We start from the raw sequence: 22,557 nt of genomic DNA, 5'->3' as shown, positions 1-22,557 counted from the left end.
CATACACGTGCCATCAGATCACGAGCAGATCTCGAGCCACGGGCGTATTCTACAGCAGAGCTCCGCTTCACAAAAAAATTATAATTCACTATGCGGACACCCCCGCCCCCTCCTCCTACACGTATACAGTAATCCACCCATCTGCAAAAATACCAAGGAGTAAAATTATACCACTAGCCTAATCACTCACCATAAGGTTTTCAGGTCTGACATTCTCACGTAAAATATGGGCAGGGAGAGCCGATGCCTAACCGAACAGGCTTCAGATAAGAACGGGTTAATTCATACAAAATGTTCACAAGCACACTAATGCGATCACATACACACTAACACACATAGCTAAAGCGGCGGCTTTCGTTGAAATATATAAGTGAGCCAAAGAAGCGCAAATCCGCCGCCTCCGGTTACCTGTCATTTTGAGATGCAGCAGCGACCACAGCGCGTCACACCTCTCCCGGTTCCCCTCGTCCACTAGCCCCGTTTCGCAAATCTAACGGGAAAAATCAGAGCCTCTTTAGGTTGATGCTTGGTGGAGGCGTCTCCCACCTGGTCGAGGATTTCAACGCGCGCAGTGCGTTAAAAGGTGACTGTTCCAGACCCGTGCGTGCTATACTCGTTATCGTGGGATTCCTACTTGCTGTCTTTGCTATATCCCGATTCAAAGGCAAATTCGCAGGACAAACAGGATAAGGTACAGAACGGAATCACTCATGCCCTGTTCATTAACTGGAACCCGACAAGCGATTCACAGCACGTCCCTGGTACTCTATCTGAAGCTGGCGCGCTGATGCCCAGCTGTTTTTTCATGTTCGGGGGGAAACATCTACTGTTCGCATATCGAATACACATAATGCTCTTTACAAATTAAATGGGCCCGTATTTTAGATTTCGCATGAATTCAGAAATAAATTGCACACTCGGTGTGCATTTAGCTTACCGTTTCCCCCTTGCAGCCTTGAGCCCGCTTCATGGCCCCGCCCGTTACAACATTTCATTGGGGATGTATGGAATAAAAAATTGCTGCCATTGGCTGAACACACAGTCAGTAAAAAAGGGGGTTAGATTGTCTCTCGTTATTTCTTCCACAGGCGTCTGTAGTTACTCGGGTGCTGTGTGTCAGTCTGACTACGTTCTTCAAGAGCGTAGCCGTGCAGGTTCAGCATGTTAACGCAGGATGAGAATGCTAGTCTAGGAGCGATATGAGCGCATTACTGCTCCTTCATGCGTGCTTTATGGCCGGATGAGCTACAGGTGCATGCCAGAGTCGGTGTGGAATCGCGGGCAGGTCCTTCCCAAAGGCCCTACAAGGAGACTCCCTCTCTTCGCCTCCATTGCTACACGGAGTCACCTTCCATAACGTTCTTATCGACATTTTAAAGGGCCAATGTTAAAGCACTAAGACATCAGCAAAACAAAATGGCATTAAAGCAGTGGTCTACAATAACTCAAAACAATGAATCATCTCTGACTGAAAATCGGGGTATTCATGATGACTATTGAATAGAGAGTCCATCTTTTGTGTCGGTATTTATAGCTTTGAAATGGAGGACTGACAGTTGCCAAAAGCAAACTGAACAGCTGGCACATGTGTGATGTGTGGGTTTGTGAGTCAATTCCAGAGAGCTAGAGCTTTTAAAAAAAAAAAAAAGAAAAAAAAAAAGCCTACACAGATAATATACATGTTGGGGCTTCACGCCCATTACTGTGTGGTAGACAGGAAAGAAAGACAGGAAGAGGGGACCACAGAACATACAAATGACTTTTATTAAAAGTTAAATTTGTATTTTACATAAATATGTACACAACCTAAGCTTGTTTTCTGGAATGGCAAACATTCATCTGCATGTGTGTGTGTGTGTGTGTGTGTGTGTGTGTGTAAGCATGACCTAATATTGTTCAGATTTGGTAACAATCCAGACATTGAAGGCCAGATAACTCAGTCATCTCTATTGAGAGCAGCTCAAACCAGAGCCATATCAGTAACACAATCACTATTGGTATTGCATATAGACAGTGAATGTCTAACTTCAGTCATTGTCCTCACACTGGATGTGGTTATATACACACTGTACAAATGTGACCATTCTTTCTTTGGCAGGCTTTCTGCCAAAGGATAAAAAAAAAAAACACATCTTGTGTCAAAAAGTGTGTGTGTGTTTTCACCGCGCTGTTTGGTCCTCCACCTCAGAGATGGAGACAAAGCGCGGCCGGCGGCGGATTCTCCTCTTGGTGTTGTGTTTGGTGTTCCGTTGGTACATGTCTGCAAGACAGACAGACAGACAGACAGACAAACAGACACACACAAACAAACACACATGCAAAAACAGAATGACACACACACACACACACACACATACGCGCGCGCACACACAAACACATATATACAAAGACACAGAGGCACAAACTCACACACACAATCAGATGTACACACACAAATGAACAAGCATTTGTTACTGATGATACACTCTGATGTCATTCTCTATCAATTCTGTTTTCAACCTCTCTGCACTCACTATGGGCCCATGAACACACTCACTATGAACACACTCACTATGAACACACTCACTATGACACACTCACTATGGGCCCCATGAACACACTAATAATAATAATAATAATAATAATAATTATTATTATTATTAATTTAATTTATAGCGCACTCTACATTCACCTGAATCTCAGAGTGCCACAGTACATAGTGAGAACATAGTTAAAAACAACCTATAACAATTTATTTACTCACTATGGGCCCCATGAACACACTCACTATGGCCCTCTTGAACACACTCACTATGACACACTCACTATGACACACTCACTATGAACACACTCACTATGAACACACTCACTATGAACACACTCACTATGAACACACTCACTATGGGCCCCCATGAACACACTCACTATGGGCCCCATGAACATATGGCTGGCATTATGGTATCCGACTCAGTGGAAGAGAGTGGGTGTGAGTGTGATGGAAGGGCTTGTTTTAGGAGCCAGTGGCCATTCATGAATAGCTACGCCTGTATGTGTGTGTGTGTGTGTGTGTGTGTGAGAGAGAGATAAAGAGAGAGTTACCATGGAAACTAATATAGTAAAGTCGGTGGCCCTTCGTGACCGCGATCTCAGCAGTGTCGTCACGCAGATACGCCTCCTCCAGTTCCCGTGACGACAGAGACGTCACCCGCCCTTTCTCATCCTACAAGCACAAACAGATGCTGTCAATCCCTCACTCCACCACCGTCTCATGATGTCTCATTCAGCCTACACACACACATGCTGCCAAACTTTTGCCTTCAGTCAAGACATGCTGGAGCTTTTCAGCACCTCTTCTCCAACACATACACATACACATACAGTACTCACTCACTTACCGGCTGTCCGTACTCTATCCAGTTGCCGTGGTCCCCCTTGTAGTACCAGAGCCAGAAGGTGGTGAGGATGTAGTGAGTCGGTTTAGTTACCGAGGAGACGGTGGAGAGACGCCGCACGGAGTCATATCCGCGCTTCATAGACAAGAAGTCAACTGGACTGTGGCTCGGACTGAGAAAGCGAGAAAGAGGGATGATTTACAGTATTTGATAAGAGGAGTACTGAGAGAGAGGTAGACCTGACTCTATATGTGTGTAAAGAGAAAAGAATGTTGTGATGAGATGCTTTGTGTGTGTGTGTGTTAGACCTAGGTTTGTACACAGACCTGTGTGTGTTGTGGGGGTTGCAGAAAGCCCTCTCGATCTGCTCCATCTGCCGTAAATCCCTCCACGTGCCCGACTCCCATACCTCCCACTTGTAGGGGAGGTTAAAGTGCACGCGCATACACTGCTCTGAAGGGAGAAAACACACACACACACACACACACACACACACACACACACACACACACACACACACACACACACACACACACACACGCGGGTTATAGTTAATGAAAACTAAGACGAAAACTAAAACAAGCAGTGAAAAATCATTGCGTTAACTGAAATAAATATTTGAAGGAGTTTTCAAAAACATGAAAACTACATAAAAACTACAATGACACCACACAATGCCAAAATGAAATAGAACTGCAAGTAAAATCAGCATCAGCTTTGTTCTGGCTTCACGCTTGATTGCACTGTGGTTGCTATACCACTTTGTCCTGTTCTACTTTTTGAGAGACACTGGCCTAATAAAAAGGACCATGGATGAATTAAATAAATCATATTTGATGTCAGAATACCAGAGAAAGTCAAACTAAAACTAACTAAAACTAAACTGAAACACTAAACATAACATAACGGTAGAAGATGAGATGAGAAACAGATCAAACAGAGGTTAAGCCCACCCTGAAATCTGCAGTTCCTTCTGAGGAAGTGGAGACAAATCTCACTCTTCTCCTCCACCTGAGGCCCTGAACTCACCAGCTCATCACAGCCTCTATCTGTACAGAAAACACAACACACACACACACCGAAATATGCACACCAGTGAAACTTTTTTTTCAATATTTTTGTATAACCTGGGTGATGAGTAAGATTTGACTGAACATTTGTGTGTGCATAAGTGACAGAGAGAGAGAGCGAATGCACAAACACACACACACACACACACACTACCTGTCGTCTGCACTGTCAGCCTGTACACATTCTGGTAGATGATTGGCAGGTCCTGGATGATGTCATCTCCCAGGCCACGCTCCTGCAGCATTCTGTGTCCTGATTGGTCGGCAGCGTGCAGGCGTTTGCAGCGCGAGCCGAACATGCAGTCACCCTGCAGCAGGTGCAGGCACAGGTGCAGTTTGGTGCAGCCGTCCCGAAACGTGCAGGACCCGTAAGGCCCTGAGCCCTTGTTGTAGTGGGAACACACCTGTGTACACACACCCACCCACACACAGGTAAGGAGGTGTTAGTTACATTATTTGTCACCTTACTTCAAGACAAATAGCAAAATAAAGTCTAATTTTAGCTCGAAGATCCATGCAGGACTCACACACACACACACACGGTAGGGCTGAACAATATGGACTGGATTTCACAGGGCAAAATTCACGCCTGATAAGTCATGCATCTGGCATACTGTAAGATGTTGGTACAGTACAAACTGTGTATTACATTTTTAAATGGATTAGAGTTTGCTATTCTTTAAATTAAAACAAACATGAATATTTTGTCAATCCATTTTGTATGTTTGGTTTATTTGGTCGTTGTTCATAATTTAATTGAAAAGAAAATGTATACAAAAAAAGAGAACTGCGACTACAAGATATGGAATTCACCTGCCTGTTATTAACTAATGAATATGGTGCCAGTCCTTCAGCAGCACAATGGGCCCTATTTTAATGAAGCCAGAACCGGTACAGCAGTTCAAGCCTAACCTGCTAATCACGCCATAAATGGGAGGGAATACAGCTAATTACTATTTTCGTTCATGCGAGTGTTAGACACAAGGATTAAGTCTAATGGTGTAGGATTAACAGAGGAATGTGAAAAGGAAGGTGTGGTTATCAAATCAATGTCCTGTCATGAGCAAGTTATAAAGAGGGCAAGTTACATATGACAATTGATTCTAACCTAAATCCTGAGTTTATCAGAAAGAAAATCAGTTCCTTAAGTGTGAGCAGGGAACTCAGGAAGTGTAATAAGTCAGTATTATTAGTTAGCAATGTTTGTTTTAGTTAGTGTTAATTATCAGGGATGCTGCTCAATATGGTCCATAGGCACTGTGCATTCCAAGGAAGAACATTGTGTGCCAACAATCTGAAAATAACTCACTCAGCAGTAAGATTTTTCTATTGTCTTTAAACAGAGTTGCTGGACAAATTTGCCATGCTTACTACAAGTTTGACAGGATTACCACACAAGGACTAGATAGCAGCCTCACATGTTGGTGTATGATGCCAGGCATTTTGCAATGTCACAAAAACATGGCCTAGGTCAGCCTAACAACCCCTTGTTGTTAATACAGATTTAAGTACCTCTAATCTCTTTTAGCTGCCTTTGGTCGCTACACGCAATGTCATGTGTGTAGTTTGTATTTCACGGGCACTGGTAATATAAACGAGATCACCATATTAAGAGCGCAGATCTTATGGTAATTGTACACAAGCAGCATATCGTTCAGCCCCAACATGCATACACTACCACACACTGATATATATATTTCCCCTGTGATCGGTCACTCCTCCATACACAATTATACCTTTTAGTCATGCATGTGCGCGCACACTCACACAGACACACACACACAGAGCACAATGTTTAACTTTACCTCTGTGGTCCATGTACTCCAAACACAAATTCTCCAGCCACTGGGCTAGAGTTTTTCTTTTTCTTTTTTTATTCTTTGTTTTTTTTCCTTTTTCTTTCTTTTTTTGTTTTGTTTACTTGATTTGTTTTTTTTTGTTAACATGTTCCAAACAGCAATGCAATCTCCACACCAAAGTGCTGCTTCATCTTCATCATCTTGGTGAACTCCGACCTCTCCCCTCACACCCCTCTCTTCTCTCTCCGCCCACTGTCGCATTTTTGCCTCATGTTTGTTTTCCAGCTTTTTTTTTTTTTTTTTTGGTTTGGATGTTTTTGATACATCCTCTGATTAGTGACTCACTACAACTTGCAACATCACCTACAAAACTTAAAATAACTGGATGAAACACTGCGTCCAATTACACCACTTCACCAAGTTGTAGAATTTCCTCATGAGAGCTACGAGCTACCTGTCAATCACCCTGCCGCCAGCACACATACATTTGCAAGCATAAGGTTGGCCTTCGCACAAAAAAGGGAGTGCTTGATTGGTCGCTTGGAGGAGTTGCCAGGAGACGAAAGGCAGGTCACATGACAGGATGTGGAGTTAAAAACTGCATTTGCGTGAGGAAAACAGGAACAAAACAAAAACGTTAATGATTGAGTGTTTATGTGTGAATGTGTATTCTTGTGTATGTATTTGGTCTTGAGGGGTTTAAGTGAGTACTCCTTTGTGGTTTCAGTTGTCTTAGAATGGATATGCCAAATGGGCCCTCAAAACTAGCAGTAACATGTCTATACCCAAGGGTGTGAAACCTGGAAGTTGGGTGGAGAATCTACATGTCGGTGAATATACTTCTAGTTGCATGTGCAAGTGTGGTAATGGTGTGTGTGTGTGTGTGAGTGGGTCTGTGTGTGTATGTATGTGCGTATGTATTTGTGTGTGTGTGTGTGTGTGTATGTGTGTAAATATGTGTGTGTATGTGTGTATTAGTGATAGACCGATATGGGTTTTTCAATGGCCGATGCCGATATTTAGAGAACAGGGCGGCCGATGGCCGATATATAAAGCCAATATCATGTTGGTTGCAGGACTGGCGTAACCATGACAACAATTGGTTAGTGTGTACAGGGCAAAAAGCAATCGATCCTCAGATCATGGATCAAGGGTGATCAGGCATAAAAGGTAGATAAATGATGACATTATCAGATATACAATGAGCTAAATTAATTACATTTGTAAGGCACATTATGACACAAAGCAACCACACTGACAAGGCTGTCTGCAGATTTTTTTTTTTTTTTTTTTTAATAATCGGCCTCGTGAGTTGCAACAAATGCGGCCGATTAACTAAAAATGACAGATATCGGCCCGATTAATCGGCCGACCGATTAATCAGTCTAATACTAGTGTGTATGTATGTATTTGTGTGTGTGTATATGTGTGCAATGTGTATATGTGTGTGTGTAAATGTGTATATGTGTGTGAGTGTGTGTATGCATGTACCTCCGGCAGCAGTGAGGGGTCATTCTGCAGCAGTAACAGGAACAGCTCGTCCTCATGGAGTTCATGAAGGGTGCATTCCCTCAGCAGGCGGAAGTTATGCTCCGACTGCACGTCATGGGAGTACTTACACGGCTTCCTGACATACACGCACACAGAGCCAATGTCACAGTTCACATAATCTTGTCACAGATATACATCGGAGTTCATTTGTGTAATATATCATCCCTAGTCCTCATTCACATTGTCCTCTCTTAACCGCAACCAGTCATCATACCATACCCATTTACTCACTGCTGAAGACTCCCACTGCCACACAAACACTCAAAGATAAAAACCTCCTCTGGACAAAAGCCGGACTATAAAAAATGTCACAAACTGAGGATCGGCTCATTGAAAAATACTGATTTCTCTCTCCCATGTGATTTACCAATTAAATGGACAGATGTGTCAGTCAATGGTGTTCACATCCTTGAGAACATGGTTGAAATTTCAACATTCAATTTTAATAATAAACTCAGCAAAATCACAAAGATTTTGCAGCCCTGGAAAGGAAAACATTTGACCATTTATGGTAAAGCTAGCTTAATTAATTAAATGTATCTGTAACTATAACTATTTATGGCATTGCCAACCACTGGAAAATATTTGTTCTAAATATATGAACAGAAGGTGTTCAAATTCATATGGGAAAATGGGGAGGGGTTAGAGAAGTGGTTGGAAAAATGGTCATCGGTTCTGTGTGGAGAGATGGGTGGAGGACATTTCACTTGTTAGTGAAACTATTGATTAATATCATTTTTTATATCATTTGTATTCTGTATTTATTTTATTCTAATGTTTAATTAGTTTAATTTTAATTTATGTGTTTTGTTTATTTATTTTGTCTGTTTTGTTTTGTTATGGTTTGTTTATTTATTGTTCATCTGTATTATGTACCCTCAATCAAGGCATTGCTGCAAAAGAGCCCTGTGCTCAGTCAATTCTCCCTGAATAAATAATGATGATGATGATAATGATTCTGTTACATATATTTATCCACCTTCACCTACTTCCTGTAATTCAGTAATCTCCTCTGCATGATTGTCAAGAGCTAAAACAGCAAGTATTGCATGCCTGTACAGAATATGTAAGGTACTGCGTTTCTTCTGATGTGGTTGTCTGCCTCTCTGCAACAAATGTTGCTCAAAGTTCCGAAGAGTGGCACCTCTTTCCTCTCTGTTAACTTTTGTTACCTGTGTCCACTGGAGTGCAGTCTTTTACTACACTGACAAAAATGTACTGCAAAATTAAATCCAAAGGACATTTAATACCACCTCAAGGCCTTACTTGAATTTGTTTAATGCATTTACTGAAACATAAACAACGCTCAATGAACAAATTAAGGGGAATTAAAAAAAATAAAATAAAAATTAGACTGGTTTACTCAACCAACTCAGAGTTTCAATTTCCCCACCCAACCAAGATGATACACTGCTTTTGGTAGAGTTGTCTTATCCATCATTACAACCCAAATGTACCAGTAACACCTTTATTTTGAATACTTACAAACTAAATGCTAACATTCAGTGCTGTCGCACTGATATCATGCCTCTTGTGCTGCAGTGCCAAAAAATGTTGGGCTACTTCTTACAGGATATATTGAGTATAGCTAATTATAGTAGAAAGGTATGCCATTTTGACACTTTGCCATTTCAAATCAGACAAGAGCTGGGATGCGAGGTGGCAGCACGTTAGAAGGGTTGTATGCATGGCTGTAAAAACAAATGCACAATCAGCTGAACCCCAAAACTACAAAGACTGGTGAATAGGCCTACTAGGACCGTTATCAAATCGTGACTGTATCCTCGGAAATGTCTGCATCACAGCAGAAACGAAACCTAAGGGGTTTCATTGTGTTCTATACCACTCACCTGCCTTTGCCGTAGCGACAGTTTCCGTAGACAAAATATTTGCAAAGATGGAGTTCTTGACAGTCAGTGCATTCTTGCTTTGAGTAGTTCTTGCACAGTCGAAGAGATGTTTTGGCAACAATGATACAGTCGGACCCCAACTCTCCCGTTGTTCGCTCCCTGGTTTTCACTACTGCGAACCTTGGGCATTTCTTGACGATGTACCAGAAATCGTCTTCCTCGGTGCCAAAACGCTGGTAGACTTTGCGGTAGAGCTGCAGCAGGTCCATGGAGCCTTTGTTGCAGCATAATATACTAGTAGCATGATGAATGACTCTAGCGTAGTTCGACATTTTATTGGAGTTTCTTATGCACCACGACCGGAATTCAGAGCCGTGACTCCAGCTGGCGAAAGCGGAAGCTTGCGTTTTGATGCGTCCGTTTGCGGACTCGCCCCCAAGAAGGAGGTGTTCCCTGGCATCCATTCCTTGCGTGATTGCGATGCATTTCACTGCACTGGTGCTGTCCTCTGATGCAGGATCTTTTTTTAGGGCTTAATTCATCTGATTACAGGGCCTTGCTTTATATTTCTCAGGCTAGACGCCAGAATGCGATAAGGTTTGTGGCCGTATGGATGAAGTCTTCCCAGGACAATTAGGAAAATGATAAATAAAATAATAGATTAGGGTCAGCCTCACATGATTGGTTATAACAATGTTAATTCACGCAGCACTTTACCCATTCAGTGTTATCGTCATTGGACCTATTGACCTTAATTGGCCTAGTTTCCCTAATTTACCTTAGGACAGGCTACTACAACGCCTTTTTTTTTTTAAACATTCAGTGTCGTGCTCATCTGATTACAATGACACATTGACGTTATAAACCAACACATTATCGGATCACCCCCAAACCTAATTGATAAGCGGTGACTGAACCGCAGCTGATAAAATCTTGCTGCACGCGACAGACCTTGCGCTTGACACTTGGCTCTTGCGCGTTCACCTGAAGAGAATTAGGCCACGTTATACAGAAGCTTTCAGCGAGCGCGACAACGTCAAAAACTGCATCTGAGCAACAAGTTGCCTTCTTGTGTGTTCATATTTACATATTCCTCGCTCAAATAACGCCAAGACTCTCCCAACACTATGGTTGCTGGCACACACAGCTTTCCCCTGACAATGACAACTTTCACTAAGAGGAACAGTCTCCGAACAGCAGTAAGTGGCATTGACGATTGTTTTGTATTGTTATTTTCAACAATGTAGGGCCTATCGTTCGACTGTACATCTGGGAAAATGTTTTACGTACGCCACTCTTTCCCTGTTACATTGTACTTGTTTGTGTGCTCTGTCACAATGTAGCCTACCACGGAGAGGCAGTGTTACTTAGATGCGCGTTATAATTGTCATGTGGCGCTTGCCGTACTGTTGTCATACAACCAACATGTAGTGCAGAGACTCATGATCTGGCACACAGCAGATAGGTTTGGCTTTCAAAGTCGTTGGTTCTCAAGAGAGATGCTTTCCTTTAGCAAAATGATGGTGACTGGTTCTACGGTGAACAGAGCGGAATGAGCACAAATTGGCAAAAGAGGTCATAGACAGAGAATGTGAACCAACCAACTTGTTAGCGCTATGCTAGCTACTGTCAAATAAACTGCTAGTCAGCTAGTGCTGAGTTGTCTTATCAAAAGTAGCAGAAGCTGTCAGCTTGTTGACCAGCTAGTGCTTCCTACCATCTGTATTCTCTTCAAACATGACGGAGGCTGCGAAGAACGATGATCAGCGACCGGTTCCGAGGGAGCAGGCGATACTGGAGAGCTTCTTCACGCAGCTTGGGATGTTCTCGTTCGACCGGGCGAAGGACTACGTGGAGAAGGAGAAGGACACCAGTAAGAGCGCGGGTCCCATATGGGCCTCGTTACTCGCCGCACTCGCCCACCTGGCTGCCGCGGAGAAAGCCTACCACAACATGACGTTCCTCGGGCAGAAATTGGGTATGGACGTATTGCATTCTTTTGGGAGTAGACACCAGGTATTATCTGCATGGGAAATTGTTACACATATGATGTATGGAATGTTCTCAATTCTAAAGACGCATATGTGCTTTTACCTGACCTTACTCGTATTAATAGTTGTGTAATAATATGTAGTTTACAGAACTACAGGAAAAGTTTTTTTCATTTAATTTGTTACGATAATGTGTTATATTGTCTCCAATGAAAATGGACACTGCAAACTAAAGACCTAGAATTAGGCTATTGATATTCCAGCTGGGGAGGTGTCATTTGTCATATGAAAATTTTAATTCTGACAGGAACTCTGCAAATTTTGACAGGGATTTAATTTGTAGTAGTACTTGTTTGTCTTGCTATTACTGTGTATAGCTACTAAGTTCCCATGTTTGATCATTTTACATTCTCTGTGTGTGTGACAGGAGGCCAGTCATTCTTTAGCAGGAAAGACTCCATCAGGACCATCTACACATCAGTGTTTAACGAGCTGAAGAAGGTCGTATCCATGGGACGCCACGCCTCCTCCACAGGCTCCGCCCCTTTCCTGGAGGACCTGCTATCCCATCTGGCCGAGCAGCTGTGCCACTTCACACAGGCTCGGACAGAGATCGCAGACTTCTATGAGAAGATGTTTGCGTTGGCCAACCAGAAGACCGTCAACTCAGAGGAGCTGGTCAGCACACTAGAGAGTATCCTGCACAAGTACAGCTCCAAGTGAGTGAGTGAGTGAGTGAGTGAGTGAGTGAGTGAGTGAGTGAGTGAGTGAGTGAGTGAGTGAGTGAGTGAGTGTTTGTGTGTGTGGAACGACGTACAATTGGTAGACTGTGGCTGTGTACATTCGATTTATTGTAGTCATTTATATACTGTTGTTTTTGAGCGTGTGTGTTTGTGTGATATTATGAAGGGCAGCACTGTTCTTTTTGTGTTGGTGGGAGAGGTGCAGTGTAGGTTTTACTCATCTACTTGCACACATTAACCTGTGTAGGCTAGAAGTGTGTGTGTGTGTGTGTGTGTGTGTGTGTGTGTGTGTGTGTGTGTGTGTGTGTGTGTGTGTGTGTGTGTGTGTGTGTGTGTGTGTGTGTGTGTGTGTGTGTGTGTGTGTGTGTGTGTGTGTGTGTGTGGTCATGCATTTGTTGACACCGTTCCCTCCATATTGAACATGTGTGGGTGTGCACCCCAACTCCAGGTTCCACCACCCCATCCTGAGCCGGGTGGAGGGCTGCTTCCAGCTGGAGGTGGACGTCCTGTGCCAGCTGCTCCGCTGCCAGGTGGAGGTGTGCGAGTGGCGCTTCCTGCCCGCCCTGCTCTGCCTGCACGCCGCCCACACCAAGCTCCACGCCTGGGCGCAGCTCTTCGAGCGGCAGCGGGAGACACGCAAGCACCTGTTCGGCGGCCAATCGCAGAAGGCCGTGCAGCCGCCGCACCTGTACCTGTGGCTGCAGAGACTGCAGGGGGCGCTGTTGGCCAAGTTCAGCTTCTACTTCCACGAGGCGCTGAGCCGGCAGACGGCGGCGTCGGAGATGAAGGCCCTGACGGCTCGCACGACGCCCGACTACTACGGCCGCGCGTCGGCGTTCATCCGCAAGCACGACGCCGCCAGCGTCTCGCTGGTGTTCGACAACCGCGGCCACGAGAGCTTCCAGGGCCACGGCTACCATCACCCGCACTCGTACCGCGAGCCGCCCAAGGGCGTGGACCAGTTCCCCGCTGTGGTGTCTCTGCCGGGAGGGGAGCGCCCCGTCACCCACTGGCCCAACGTCATCATGATCATGAGCGACCGGGCGGCGGAGCTCAATGCTCTTGACAAGGTCGTGCACTTCTACGACGACAAGGTGCAGAGCACCTACTTCCTGTCGCGGCCCGAACCGCACTTTACGCTCGTGGTGATCTTTGATGGGCGGCGGTCAGAGAAGGACTCGTACATCACGGCCTTCCTGCTGGAGCTCACCAGCTCATTGCGCAACACCAAGCCCTTAAGCTGGCTCAAGCCGGGTTCCAAGGGGTGACACATACACACTTTCCTCTCGCTCATGTTTACATACTACACAAAAGCATATTTCAACACACACACACACACACACACACTCATATGTAGGCACACACACACACACACACACACACACACATACATACACACTCGTCAAAGCTCTCGGAGTCTTCATAGACATCGACTGGTTTTGCAGATCTTGCATTGGGTGTGTATGGTGCTTGATGTTGGGCGTGAATGAGTGTGTGTTTTGGTCTAAACACATACTAAACTTTTTTGCTTGAAATAACACACATACATGTATGTATGTGTGTTTTAAATAATCGGTTTTGTTTTTAATAATTACTCTGAACATCTAGTGGTCCAGTTTGTCTGTGTGTGTCTGCAACTGTCTGCCTTCTTGATTCTTGACCAAAGCAGGTGCACACACACACATTATTCTTTTTACTTGATCTTTTAGTCTCCACTGTTTTGGGGGAAAGAAATTAACAAGTGCTCTTTAATGTTTCCAAGCAACTGCTCTATCAAGATGCTGCTATGTTAAAACATCTGCGATTTATTTTGAGGCTTATTTTAAATAACTAATTCATTTTAAGTGCAGATAATGTTTGATGGAGAGATCTGTTTATGTTTGGAGACTCAAAATGCATAATAAAGTTTTGGATCTATCAGATTAATCTGTCACTCTTACTTAAGTGTGCCTGTTTACTGTATACTTTCAGTGGCCTCTGAAGCAATTCTATGTACACGGACATCTACAGGTATGTTTACATATATTCATTTAGTAGTTGGTATTTATTAAAGGTGACCTATTTTACAGTGAACATATACATGTTTATCACTATGTGTTCTCCTTAGGTACATTCAAAGAATTAAATGGTGTTTTATCGCATAATAGTGTATATATATCACATAATAAATTATTGGTAGATCAGCCAGAAGGTGGCGCCAGAGGGCAACTATTCATCAAAAACTCCCTGTGAGACCATGAAATAGCCATCCTCTGAAGGTACAAGCAATGTGTATTTCTCACATATACACTAACACATAGCTAAGTATAGTGGACAGTATGTACCAAATTTCTTCAGTTCCCATCTCTGTGTCTTTCACATATACACACGAACATACTCATTCCCTCTTACAATCCAGTGAAGGACATAGAGGCAGTAGTCCAGCACACACATGCCTCATGGGAGTTGTAGTTCTCATTAGGGTTGCCTCTACAGAGACAGACACACACACTCACTTACAAGAGAAGTAAGGGAATGCAATCCTTTTCTTGTGTGCACACTGAAGCTTATCAGCAACATGTCTTCTGCTCAAGCATTGAAAAGAGGTATTATTAGAGTGTGTGTGAGACTGCAAGGGCAAAACAAGCTGTGCTAACAACACAAACACACCCACGCGCACACAGACACACACACACACACACACACAGGGGGTTTGGCTGTTTTTAGATGGCTCAGGTCAACCAGAACAGAGCAGCACTGACTTCAGCAAAAAGGCAATCAAGGTCATCACCCAGTGCACTTTGGCTGCACACTGTGCGCAGGTTGCATTCTCCACAGGCCACTGATAAACAGCACCCAAATGTCAAAGAACCCCACAGCAAAGTCAAACACACTGGTTCAGTGCTCAGGGCATCTCTCTGTGTCGGGAGAGTTAGTTCCTAGTTCGACTGATGTCATGGAGTTTGCTTTCATAGGGTATTTTTGAAGAGAACACAGGTTCACTTGTCTTTTGATTGTACAAATCATGTAAAGTAGACATTACTGGCTCTGTAGAATGGTGGGTACAGTCCAACATCAACTGTTCATTTAGCTGGGATAGTTCTATCTAAATATATTGCATCATAGGGATTCTTAAGGTTAGGTATAGGTTAATGGCAAGTAAAGCTATCACCCTTTGCTTCAGTATGGTTTAAAGTGAATTAATCTACATTTAGCACTGTTGTTAGTTCAGGCCAGGGCAGTCAAAAACACTCAAGCTTGTTCAGAGAGCAGCTAGGCGTACAGGAGCAGAATGGTATGATGTACTCTGGTACTGCGATGTGTTCTCAATTTTGATGTACCAGTATTTTTAGCTGAAGTTGCAGGCTTTATGTTCGGTTGGACAAAACAAGATGTCTTTTATTCCAGAAGGGACATTGTGACCCCCGAGAAGGAACCTTTTGTTAGAGGTTGTATTGAAACAGTGAAGTGAGATGTGCCCTTCTACAATTGAGTATTAGGTTGAGGTCAAAGTAATGCATCGTTAATAACCTATGGTCTTTGAAAGACTGATTCAGTATGGCCTCACACACACACACACACACACAAGTACACACAGACCAATATTTGTCGTCTTTAAAGAAGCACTTCCTTTATTTCAAAGACATTCATAGAGACACCCATTACAATGCACTGGAACATGTTTTTTATAAGGTCACATGCCAAACACACAGTCCTATACATAAAAGTGCAACATCACAATGGATTAACTGTTTATATACTTATTATATTATTCATTCATTTTTATGACTGTTTGGAAAGAGCTCTATCATTAAATGTATCACTCATGGCACTACTGCTCAGAGAGATTTGAGCACATACACACTCGCTCATACACACACACTCGCGCACACACACACGCACACATACGCGCGCGCACACACACACACACACACACACACACACACACACACACGCACACGCACACGCACACACACATACACATGGGGGGGTCTTTCCCAAAGGCACTTTCCTGTGTACCCAACCCCCCATCCCATAGACACGATGGGTAAATGAAATGTTCAGGTATCTCAGCTGTGCACAGTCACTGCAATGCTTGTGTGATAGGTGACGTGTGCAAGGTAGATAGTGAGTGGCTTCTGACAGGCTAGGTATGGGCTGAACATCAGTGTCAACATCAGTATGTGAGTGTGTGTTGCAGCCTTTTGAATTAAGGTACCGTTGTGGTGTAAAGCTTAAATACTGGCTGTTCGCCAACACTCCTGAACATGACTATACACCTCACCTATCCAGAGGAGTCAGCCCAGGGGGGTGGAGCACCAAGAGAGAACACACACACACACACACACGCATACAAGTGCACCACTTGAACACACACGCAGTCACACACACACACGCGCACACACACACGCGCACGCACGCACTCACTCACACGCACACACACACGCGCACAAACACACACACACGCACAAACACACACGCACGCACAAACACACGCACGCACGCACTCAAGGAGTTGCACTCCTCAGGTTGGTTCGGTTGACACACTTATTTTATATTTTGCAAACCATGACAAATAGCTTAGGTAGATGTCTAAGACTCCCACACACATCTACTCACACACAAAGCAACAAGTGCATATATACAGACACTCTCTCTCTCTGTCTCTCTCTCACTCTCTCTCTCTCACACACACACACACACACACACACACACACACACACACACACACACACACACACACACACACACACACACACACACACACACACACACACACACACACACACACACACACAGGACATAAAGTGAAGGAATGTTCTCATGGGTGAGTCTGAAAACAGGACAACACACTCTTCCTCTCTCTCTCTCTCAACATAAACAACACACACACACACAGGCACACACACTGGAAGTACATGGGACGTTTGTATTGGTCGAAACGGCAATTGCAATTGGTCCTCAGAGGGAGTAGCGCCAGCAGGTTGTGGTTGCTGTTGGCGATGGAAGCCCTGGAGTTTGAATGTCCCATGATGCAACAGCAGCGCGCCCAGTGAGTCCTCAGACTAGATTTGGGCCACATCAACAAGACTGTGTGTGTGTCCAACACTGTGCAGGGGCATGAATATGTAGTGTGTGTGTGTGTGTGTGTGTGTGTGTGTATGGGGGACAGGTTTCTATGTGTGTGTGCGGTGGTTTGAGATAAAAACTGGAGTGTGTGCTCCAAACGACCAAATGTATCCGAAAGGGTTTTTCTGTGGTGATAAGGACTACAGTCCTAACATTACTACGGTCACCAAGGCTTCTTCAAGGTAATGAAGGCTATGTGTGAATCCGTGTGAAATAATATAAAAAAACATTCAGGAGAAATACATTCAGTGTCTGGCACTCGAAGATGCCATGTGTATGCACCACGTGGCTTTAAATAAAGCTTACTGACTACAGTTCCCATCAGCACTCTCTTCCTGTGAGCTAAAACCTTTCACCAATCAGGCACCAGCTTCACGTCCTATCATCAGCCAATCAAACATCTCCATGAGAATATAGCAGCTTCTTCCATCCAATCAAATGCAACTATGAGAAATACAGCAGCTTCTTCCAGCCAATCAAACAGAAACAATGGGAATATAGCAGCTTTTCTAGCCAATCAAACAAAACCATGGAAACACAGCAGTTTTCTCAGCCAATCAAAAGAAACCCTTGGAGCAGCAGTTTGATCTCTCTGTGGCAGTAAGGCCCTAACACTCACAGCACTAAACACACTCCACTGAAAGACTACATTTCCCATGAACACCTATACCACTGTTTTCCGGAATCACTGGGTGCTAGTCCTGTACATGGATCCCTCAGTGTGTGCATGTCAGTGTGTTTGAGTGTTTCTGAATCTTCAGGAGGAAAATACACAAAAACACACATTGATTCGGTTGCATACACTGAGGGAACACACACCCACCTAAAAAGCACACAGACATTTCACTGGCTAAATCTATCAGACCAATCAGCTACCAGCCCTACAGTTCTCTCTTTGTACATCAGTCATGACCCGGACCAAGTCTGGGTCAGACCAAGCCTCAGTCCAGTTCCAACCGGTCCAGTCTAGTCTGGTTCTGCTCACATGGTGCCAGATTTATCAGGGGGGAGGTGCTGTGTGGGGGAGGGTTGCTGGGAGGGGGTGTGGCTTTTGGGCATGACTGGCGGCTTGGGTCGCAGCACGGGAGGCCGGCTTATGGCCACGGGGCTAAAGGTCACCGGTTCAAATGTGACCGGGGGCTCAGAAAGGGCGGAGCTCCTGCGAGAGGCGGGGCCTGGCAGGGGCGGGAAGGAGGGGCCCAGGGGGCTCATGGGGCTTGGAGAATCAGAAGGGCTGGAGAGGCTGGAGGGGGTTGAGCCAGAGGGTGCCACGGGCGGCCCGTTCTTCACCTGCTCCAGGGTGTCCAGCACAAGGTCGGGGGCCTGCTTGCCCCCGCCGGGGCGCTCCAACCCACACATGCTGCCGCCGGGAGGGCGGTCCAGCACACACATACTGCCACTGCTGCCAGTAGACTGGCGATCCAGCACACGCAAACCACTCAGAGCTGCAGCCACCGTCTCCTCGATCTCCTACACAGACACAGAGGGGGGGGGGGGGGATGAGCAGTGAGTTGAATGTGTGTGTGTGTGTGTGTGAGTAATATTAAGAGAGAGACCCTCACCTGTGCCATGGTGTGTGGGTTAAGTGTCCGGGCCCTGCTCTGTGAGGGCGAGTGAGTGGGCGGGCTCTCCCTGTCGCGACGCAACGACTCATGGCGGGTAACCATGATGCCACCTCCACTGTGGCTGCCCCTCTGCCGCGGCCTCTCAGGGCTGTGCGAGTGCGGGCTGTGTGAGTGCCCGTGCGACGGCTGCGTGTGTGTGAGCGTCTGCGTGCTGTGCGTGATTCCGCGCAGCAGCTCCCGAGGGCTGAAGTGCCCTGTGACCGTCACTGTGACGGGTGGAGAGCTGCGTTCCAGGCCGGTGCCGTTGCCATGGCAGTGGCCATCGCTCAGGCGTCCGGGGCCGCGCCGCAGGAGAGCCTCCGTCCGTTTCCTGTGCCTGCGGTGAGAAAGGTTAGACACACACACACACACACCCACCCACCCACCCACCCACACACACACACACACACACACACACACAAAGACACCAATGATAAATGGGCTTAAGCAAGATGTGGTGTATTCCAGTCGCCAATATTATGTACAGTATCCCGTCAATGCTAAGCTAACTAGCTGCTGCTAAGCTAGCTAAGGACGTACACTTAAATACATACACCCACCATTCTGATGCCATGGCTTGCACACGTGTCTGTGCACACACACACACACACTCACCTGCTGATGAAGGAATCTGTGGCTCTGCCCTCGGTCGGTGAGCTCAGACTCCTGTTGCTCTCAGAAGGGCTGCTAGCTTTCACCTTCACACTCTCAGTGTCACTGGGGGGAAAACACACACACACACACACACACACACACACACACACACACACACACACACACACACACACACACACACACACACACACACACACACACACACACACACACACACAAATCATTAGTTTGTTATGCGATCATTTGTCAGATCAGTAACCATTTATCTCTCTGAGTAACTGCCTGTCCTGTTTATATTCCCTGCAGTGTGATGTATTGGTATGTGTGTTTGGTGTGCATACTGTGTGTGAAGTGTGTTTCTGTGTTTTCATCTCCATTTTTTGTATTTGTGTGTGTGTGTGTATATGTGTGTGTATGTGTGTGTGTGTGTGTGTGTGTGTGTGTGTGTGTGTGTGTGTGTGTATGTGTGTGTGTGTGTGAGTGAAAGAGAGAGAGAGTGAGAGAGAGTGAGAGTGTCTGTGTGTGTGTGTGTGTGTGGGGGGGGGGGGGTTATGTACACACCTCTTCAGTCTGATGTACTGATGAGTGTGTGTGTACCTCTTCAGTATGATATACTGATGGGGAATAAGGCCAGTGCTGCCGTTATGACGCCCCTCCCACCAGTCGTCTGACGCACGCTGGAACAGCTGAAGACACGTCCCTTTCTTGAATGACAGCTCTCGCGCCGAGCGACCAGAGTAATCAAACTTTGCTATGGCCTCAAGGGGCTCTGCCTCTGAAGAAAGAGGATAGGAGAAAGAGAAAGAGAGATAGAAAGAGATAAAGATGGAGAGAGGAAGGGGGAAAGAGAGCAAGAACGAGTGAGCATACAATAGACAAAGGTGAGGGGGGTAGGACAGACATACAACACAGAAGAGAAGGTGGGAATACGATGGGAGGGAAAGAGAGGAGTGAAATAAAAAAGAGAGAGACAATACGAGTGAGAGAAAACAAGGCAGAGAGAGATGGAGGCGATATGAGAGTGTGAAAAAAACGAGGGAATGAAGAGAAGAATGAAGAGCAGTAAATCAATGGAGGGAGGGGGAGGGAGAGAGAGAGGGAGAGAGAGAGAGGAAGAGAGAGAGAGAGCGAAAGCCAAAGAGAGACAATATAATAACAGTAATCCTCCATTTTAATAACTAAACTGCCCCGTCAATCACCTCAGACATATGATATATGTGCACTGATGTAGACCATGCCTTGGGATCTAATGAGACGTGTTGCCTAGCAACAGGTAAGCCTAATAATCAGAAGATTTCAAATTTCACAGCATATGGATAATATTCATAATGAACCATTACCACTGCGAGTACCAGACTGTAGTCAGAACTGTTATTGTGAAGTCAGTAATGGCTAATAAATGAAGCTAACTTTTCGATAGGCATGTATAAATGTCTGGTTAGGGAATGGTTGAGTGCTCTTGAGAATTCACAGTAATCATGGAGGCTCATTTTCCAGCGTACATCATTGGCAAAGTGGCACTTGTTTAATAATCAGTATATCAGTATGTATGGCTTATGCACACACACATATATTAATTACAGATACAAGTGTAAGCAAGTGTATTGTGCATACACATATCAACATAAAGTAGTGCATGAGGCATACACAAACACGCAAACACACAGACACACATACACACACAGACACACACACACACTTACCATCCTCACTGGTCTGGGTCTCAGTCCCTCCGTCCTGTTCTCCTTCCTCCAGCGCTCCGGACTCACTGTATGGACTCTCACTGAGAGACAGAGGAAATGAGAAAGAGAGAGGAAGAGTGTGTGTGTGTGTGTGTGTGTGTGTGTGTGTGTGTGTGTGAGAGAGAGAGGAAGAGTGTGTGTGTGTGTGTGAGAGAGAGGGGGGAATGCTAGGGATTAGAGTTGCAGTTGGTATTCAGAGAGTGCAAATCCACACAAGGAAAAGGCTATCCAATAACAGCAAATGATAATAAACATAAAATCAGAATAACGAATTTCTCTATCTCACCAACAGACACACACACACACACAGATTACCTACACAAAACACAAATATAAACAGATCACACACACACACACAGTTCACCTAGACGAAACACAAACAGATCACACGCATGCACGCCAATCCACACAAGCATGCACGCCAATCCACACACACACACACACACATCCTCACCAGTACTCTGTGGCGCTCATGCACTTCTCGTAGAGCGGGCCGTCGAGCTCCTTGCGGTCGGGGAAGATGGTCTCGTGGTGGATGATGATGGTCTTGATGACCTCGTTGACCTGGGCCTGGCACGACACCTGGTCATGGAGCTCCGGCGTGGGCATGAGCGTCGGCCCGAAGCAGATGGCCAGGTTCCCCGGCTCCATCATGTTCTCATCGCTGTACTGGGACAGGCTGCCGAGGGGAGGGGTCAGAGGGCAAAGGTCAAAAGGTCACCTGATCTCGACTCAATTTAGGACAAAATGTATAGTGTCCCTGACTTTTTGTATCATTGTTGCGAATCTCCTAAACGCTTGCTAACATAATATCTATACAGCTGGTCTCCATTTTGTGTACATCACATACATGAAACACATTATGTCATATAAATAAATTACTAGATATTAAAAATAGATTACACATATACATAGATATATATAATCAATCAGAAGAACAAGAACAGTGTGTAGTGATGAACCTTTAACTAATGTATCAGAATAAGCCTCAAGTTTTTTTACCTGTAGTTCCAGGTACCTATGGTTTAAAGGGTTCTTTTACATTACCTGTAGTTCCAGGTACCTATGGTTTAAAGGGTTCTTTCACATTACCTGTAGTTCCAGGTACCTAT

General features: G+C 45.1%; 3 protein-coding genes across 7 annotated transcripts in view; 1 reads left to right on the top strand and 2 right to left on the bottom strand.

Annotated features, from left to right (window-relative positions):
• Positions 1–1,741: 1,741 nt before the first annotated feature.
• parp12b (poly (ADP-ribose) polymerase family, member 12b) lies at positions 1,742–10,312 on the bottom strand. The gene is made up of 8 exons (XM_012841004.2): positions 9,642–10,312; positions 7,732–7,867; positions 4,596–4,845; positions 4,325–4,420; positions 3,698–3,824; positions 3,375–3,543; positions 3,079–3,199; positions 1,742–2,260 (listed from the first exon to the last, which is right to left on the bottom strand). The coding sequence occupies exons 1-8, from the start codon at positions 10,103–10,105 to the stop codon at positions 2,160–2,162; spliced, it is 1,464 nt and encodes a 487-aa protein (XP_012696458.2). The 5' UTR covers positions 10,106–10,312; the 3' UTR covers positions 1,742–2,159.
• Positions 10,313–10,434: 122 nt separating this feature from the next.
• On the top strand, positions 10,435–14,297 carry kics2 (KICSTOR subunit 2). 2 transcript variants are annotated; one of them, XM_031558694.2, is made up of 4 exons: positions 10,435–10,840; positions 11,385–11,619; positions 12,060–12,351; positions 12,824–14,297. In XM_031558694.2, the coding sequence occupies exons 1-4, from the start codon at positions 10,769–10,771 to the stop codon at positions 13,641–13,643; spliced, it is 1,419 nt and encodes a 472-aa protein (XP_031414554.1). In that variant the 5' UTR covers positions 10,435–10,768; the 3' UTR covers positions 13,644–14,297. The 2 variants fall into 2 exon arrangements, with proteins under 2 accessions (XP_031414554.1, XP_012696479.1); XM_012841025.3 differs by lacking the exon at positions 10,435–10,840 and having other exon boundaries at positions 10,906–11,619.
• Positions 14,298–17,095: 2,798 nt separating this feature from the next.
• srgap1b (SLIT-ROBO Rho GTPase activating protein 1b) overlaps positions 17,096–22,557 on the bottom strand; it is a 39,449-nt gene continuing 33,987 nt past the window's right edge. For 3 of the 4 annotated variants that reach the window (XM_031558644.2, XM_031558641.1, XM_031558642.1), the window contains 6 exons: positions 21,900–22,124; positions 21,407–21,486; positions 20,265–20,478; positions 19,704–19,805; positions 19,047–19,425; positions 17,096–18,954 (listed from right to left, as the gene is read on the bottom strand). In XM_031558644.2, the coding sequence (XP_031414504.1) occupies positions 18,466–18,954; positions 19,047–19,425; positions 19,704–19,805; positions 20,265–20,478; positions 21,407–21,486; positions 21,900–22,124 (1,489 nt within the window). In that variant the 3' untranslated portion in view covers positions 17,096–18,465. The remainder of the gene's footprint in view (positions 18,955–19,046; positions 19,426–19,703; positions 19,806–20,264; positions 20,479–21,406; positions 21,487–21,899; positions 22,125–22,557) is intronic. The other variant, XM_031558643.1, reaches the window with a different exon arrangement.

The sequence above is a fragment of the Clupea harengus genome, chromosome 21, assembly GCF_900700415.2.
Source record: "Clupea harengus chromosome 21, Ch_v2.0.2, whole genome shotgun sequence".
In the NCBI taxonomy this organism is placed as follows: domain Eukaryota; kingdom Metazoa; phylum Chordata; class Actinopteri; order Clupeiformes; family Clupeidae; genus Clupea; species Clupea harengus.
This window is presented reverse-complemented; position numbering and strand designations above follow the sequence as displayed.

What these genes read in the sequence shown, in the direction of transcription:
- parp12b (XM_012841004.2), bottom strand. Translation starts at nt 10,105, where the DNA reads ATGGATGCCAGGGAACACCTCCTTCTTGGGGGCGAGTCCGCAAACGGA. An exon ending in TGTCGCTACGGCAAAGGCAG is followed by an intron (nt 7,868 to 9,641) that starts GTGAGTGGTATA and finishes CGTGTATGTCAG; the next exon opens with GAAGCCGTGTAAGTACTCCC. An exon ending in AAGGAACTGCAGATTTCAGG is followed by an intron (nt 3,825 to 4,324) that starts GTGGGCTTAACC and finishes TTCTCCCTTCAG; the next exon opens with AGCAGTGTATGCGCGTGCAC.
- kics2 (XM_031558694.2), top strand. Translation starts at nt 10,769, where the DNA reads ATGGTTGCTGGCACACACAGCTTTCCCCTGACAATGACAACTTTCACT. An exon ending in GGAACAGTCTCCGAACAGCA is followed by an intron (nt 10,841 to 11,384) that starts GTAAGTGGCATT and finishes TCAAACATGACG; the next exon opens with GAGGCTGCGAAGAACGATGA. An exon ending in CTGCACAAGTACAGCTCCAA is followed by an intron (nt 12,352 to 12,823) that starts GTGAGTGAGTGA and finishes CCCCAACTCCAG; the next exon opens with GTTCCACCACCCCATCCTGA.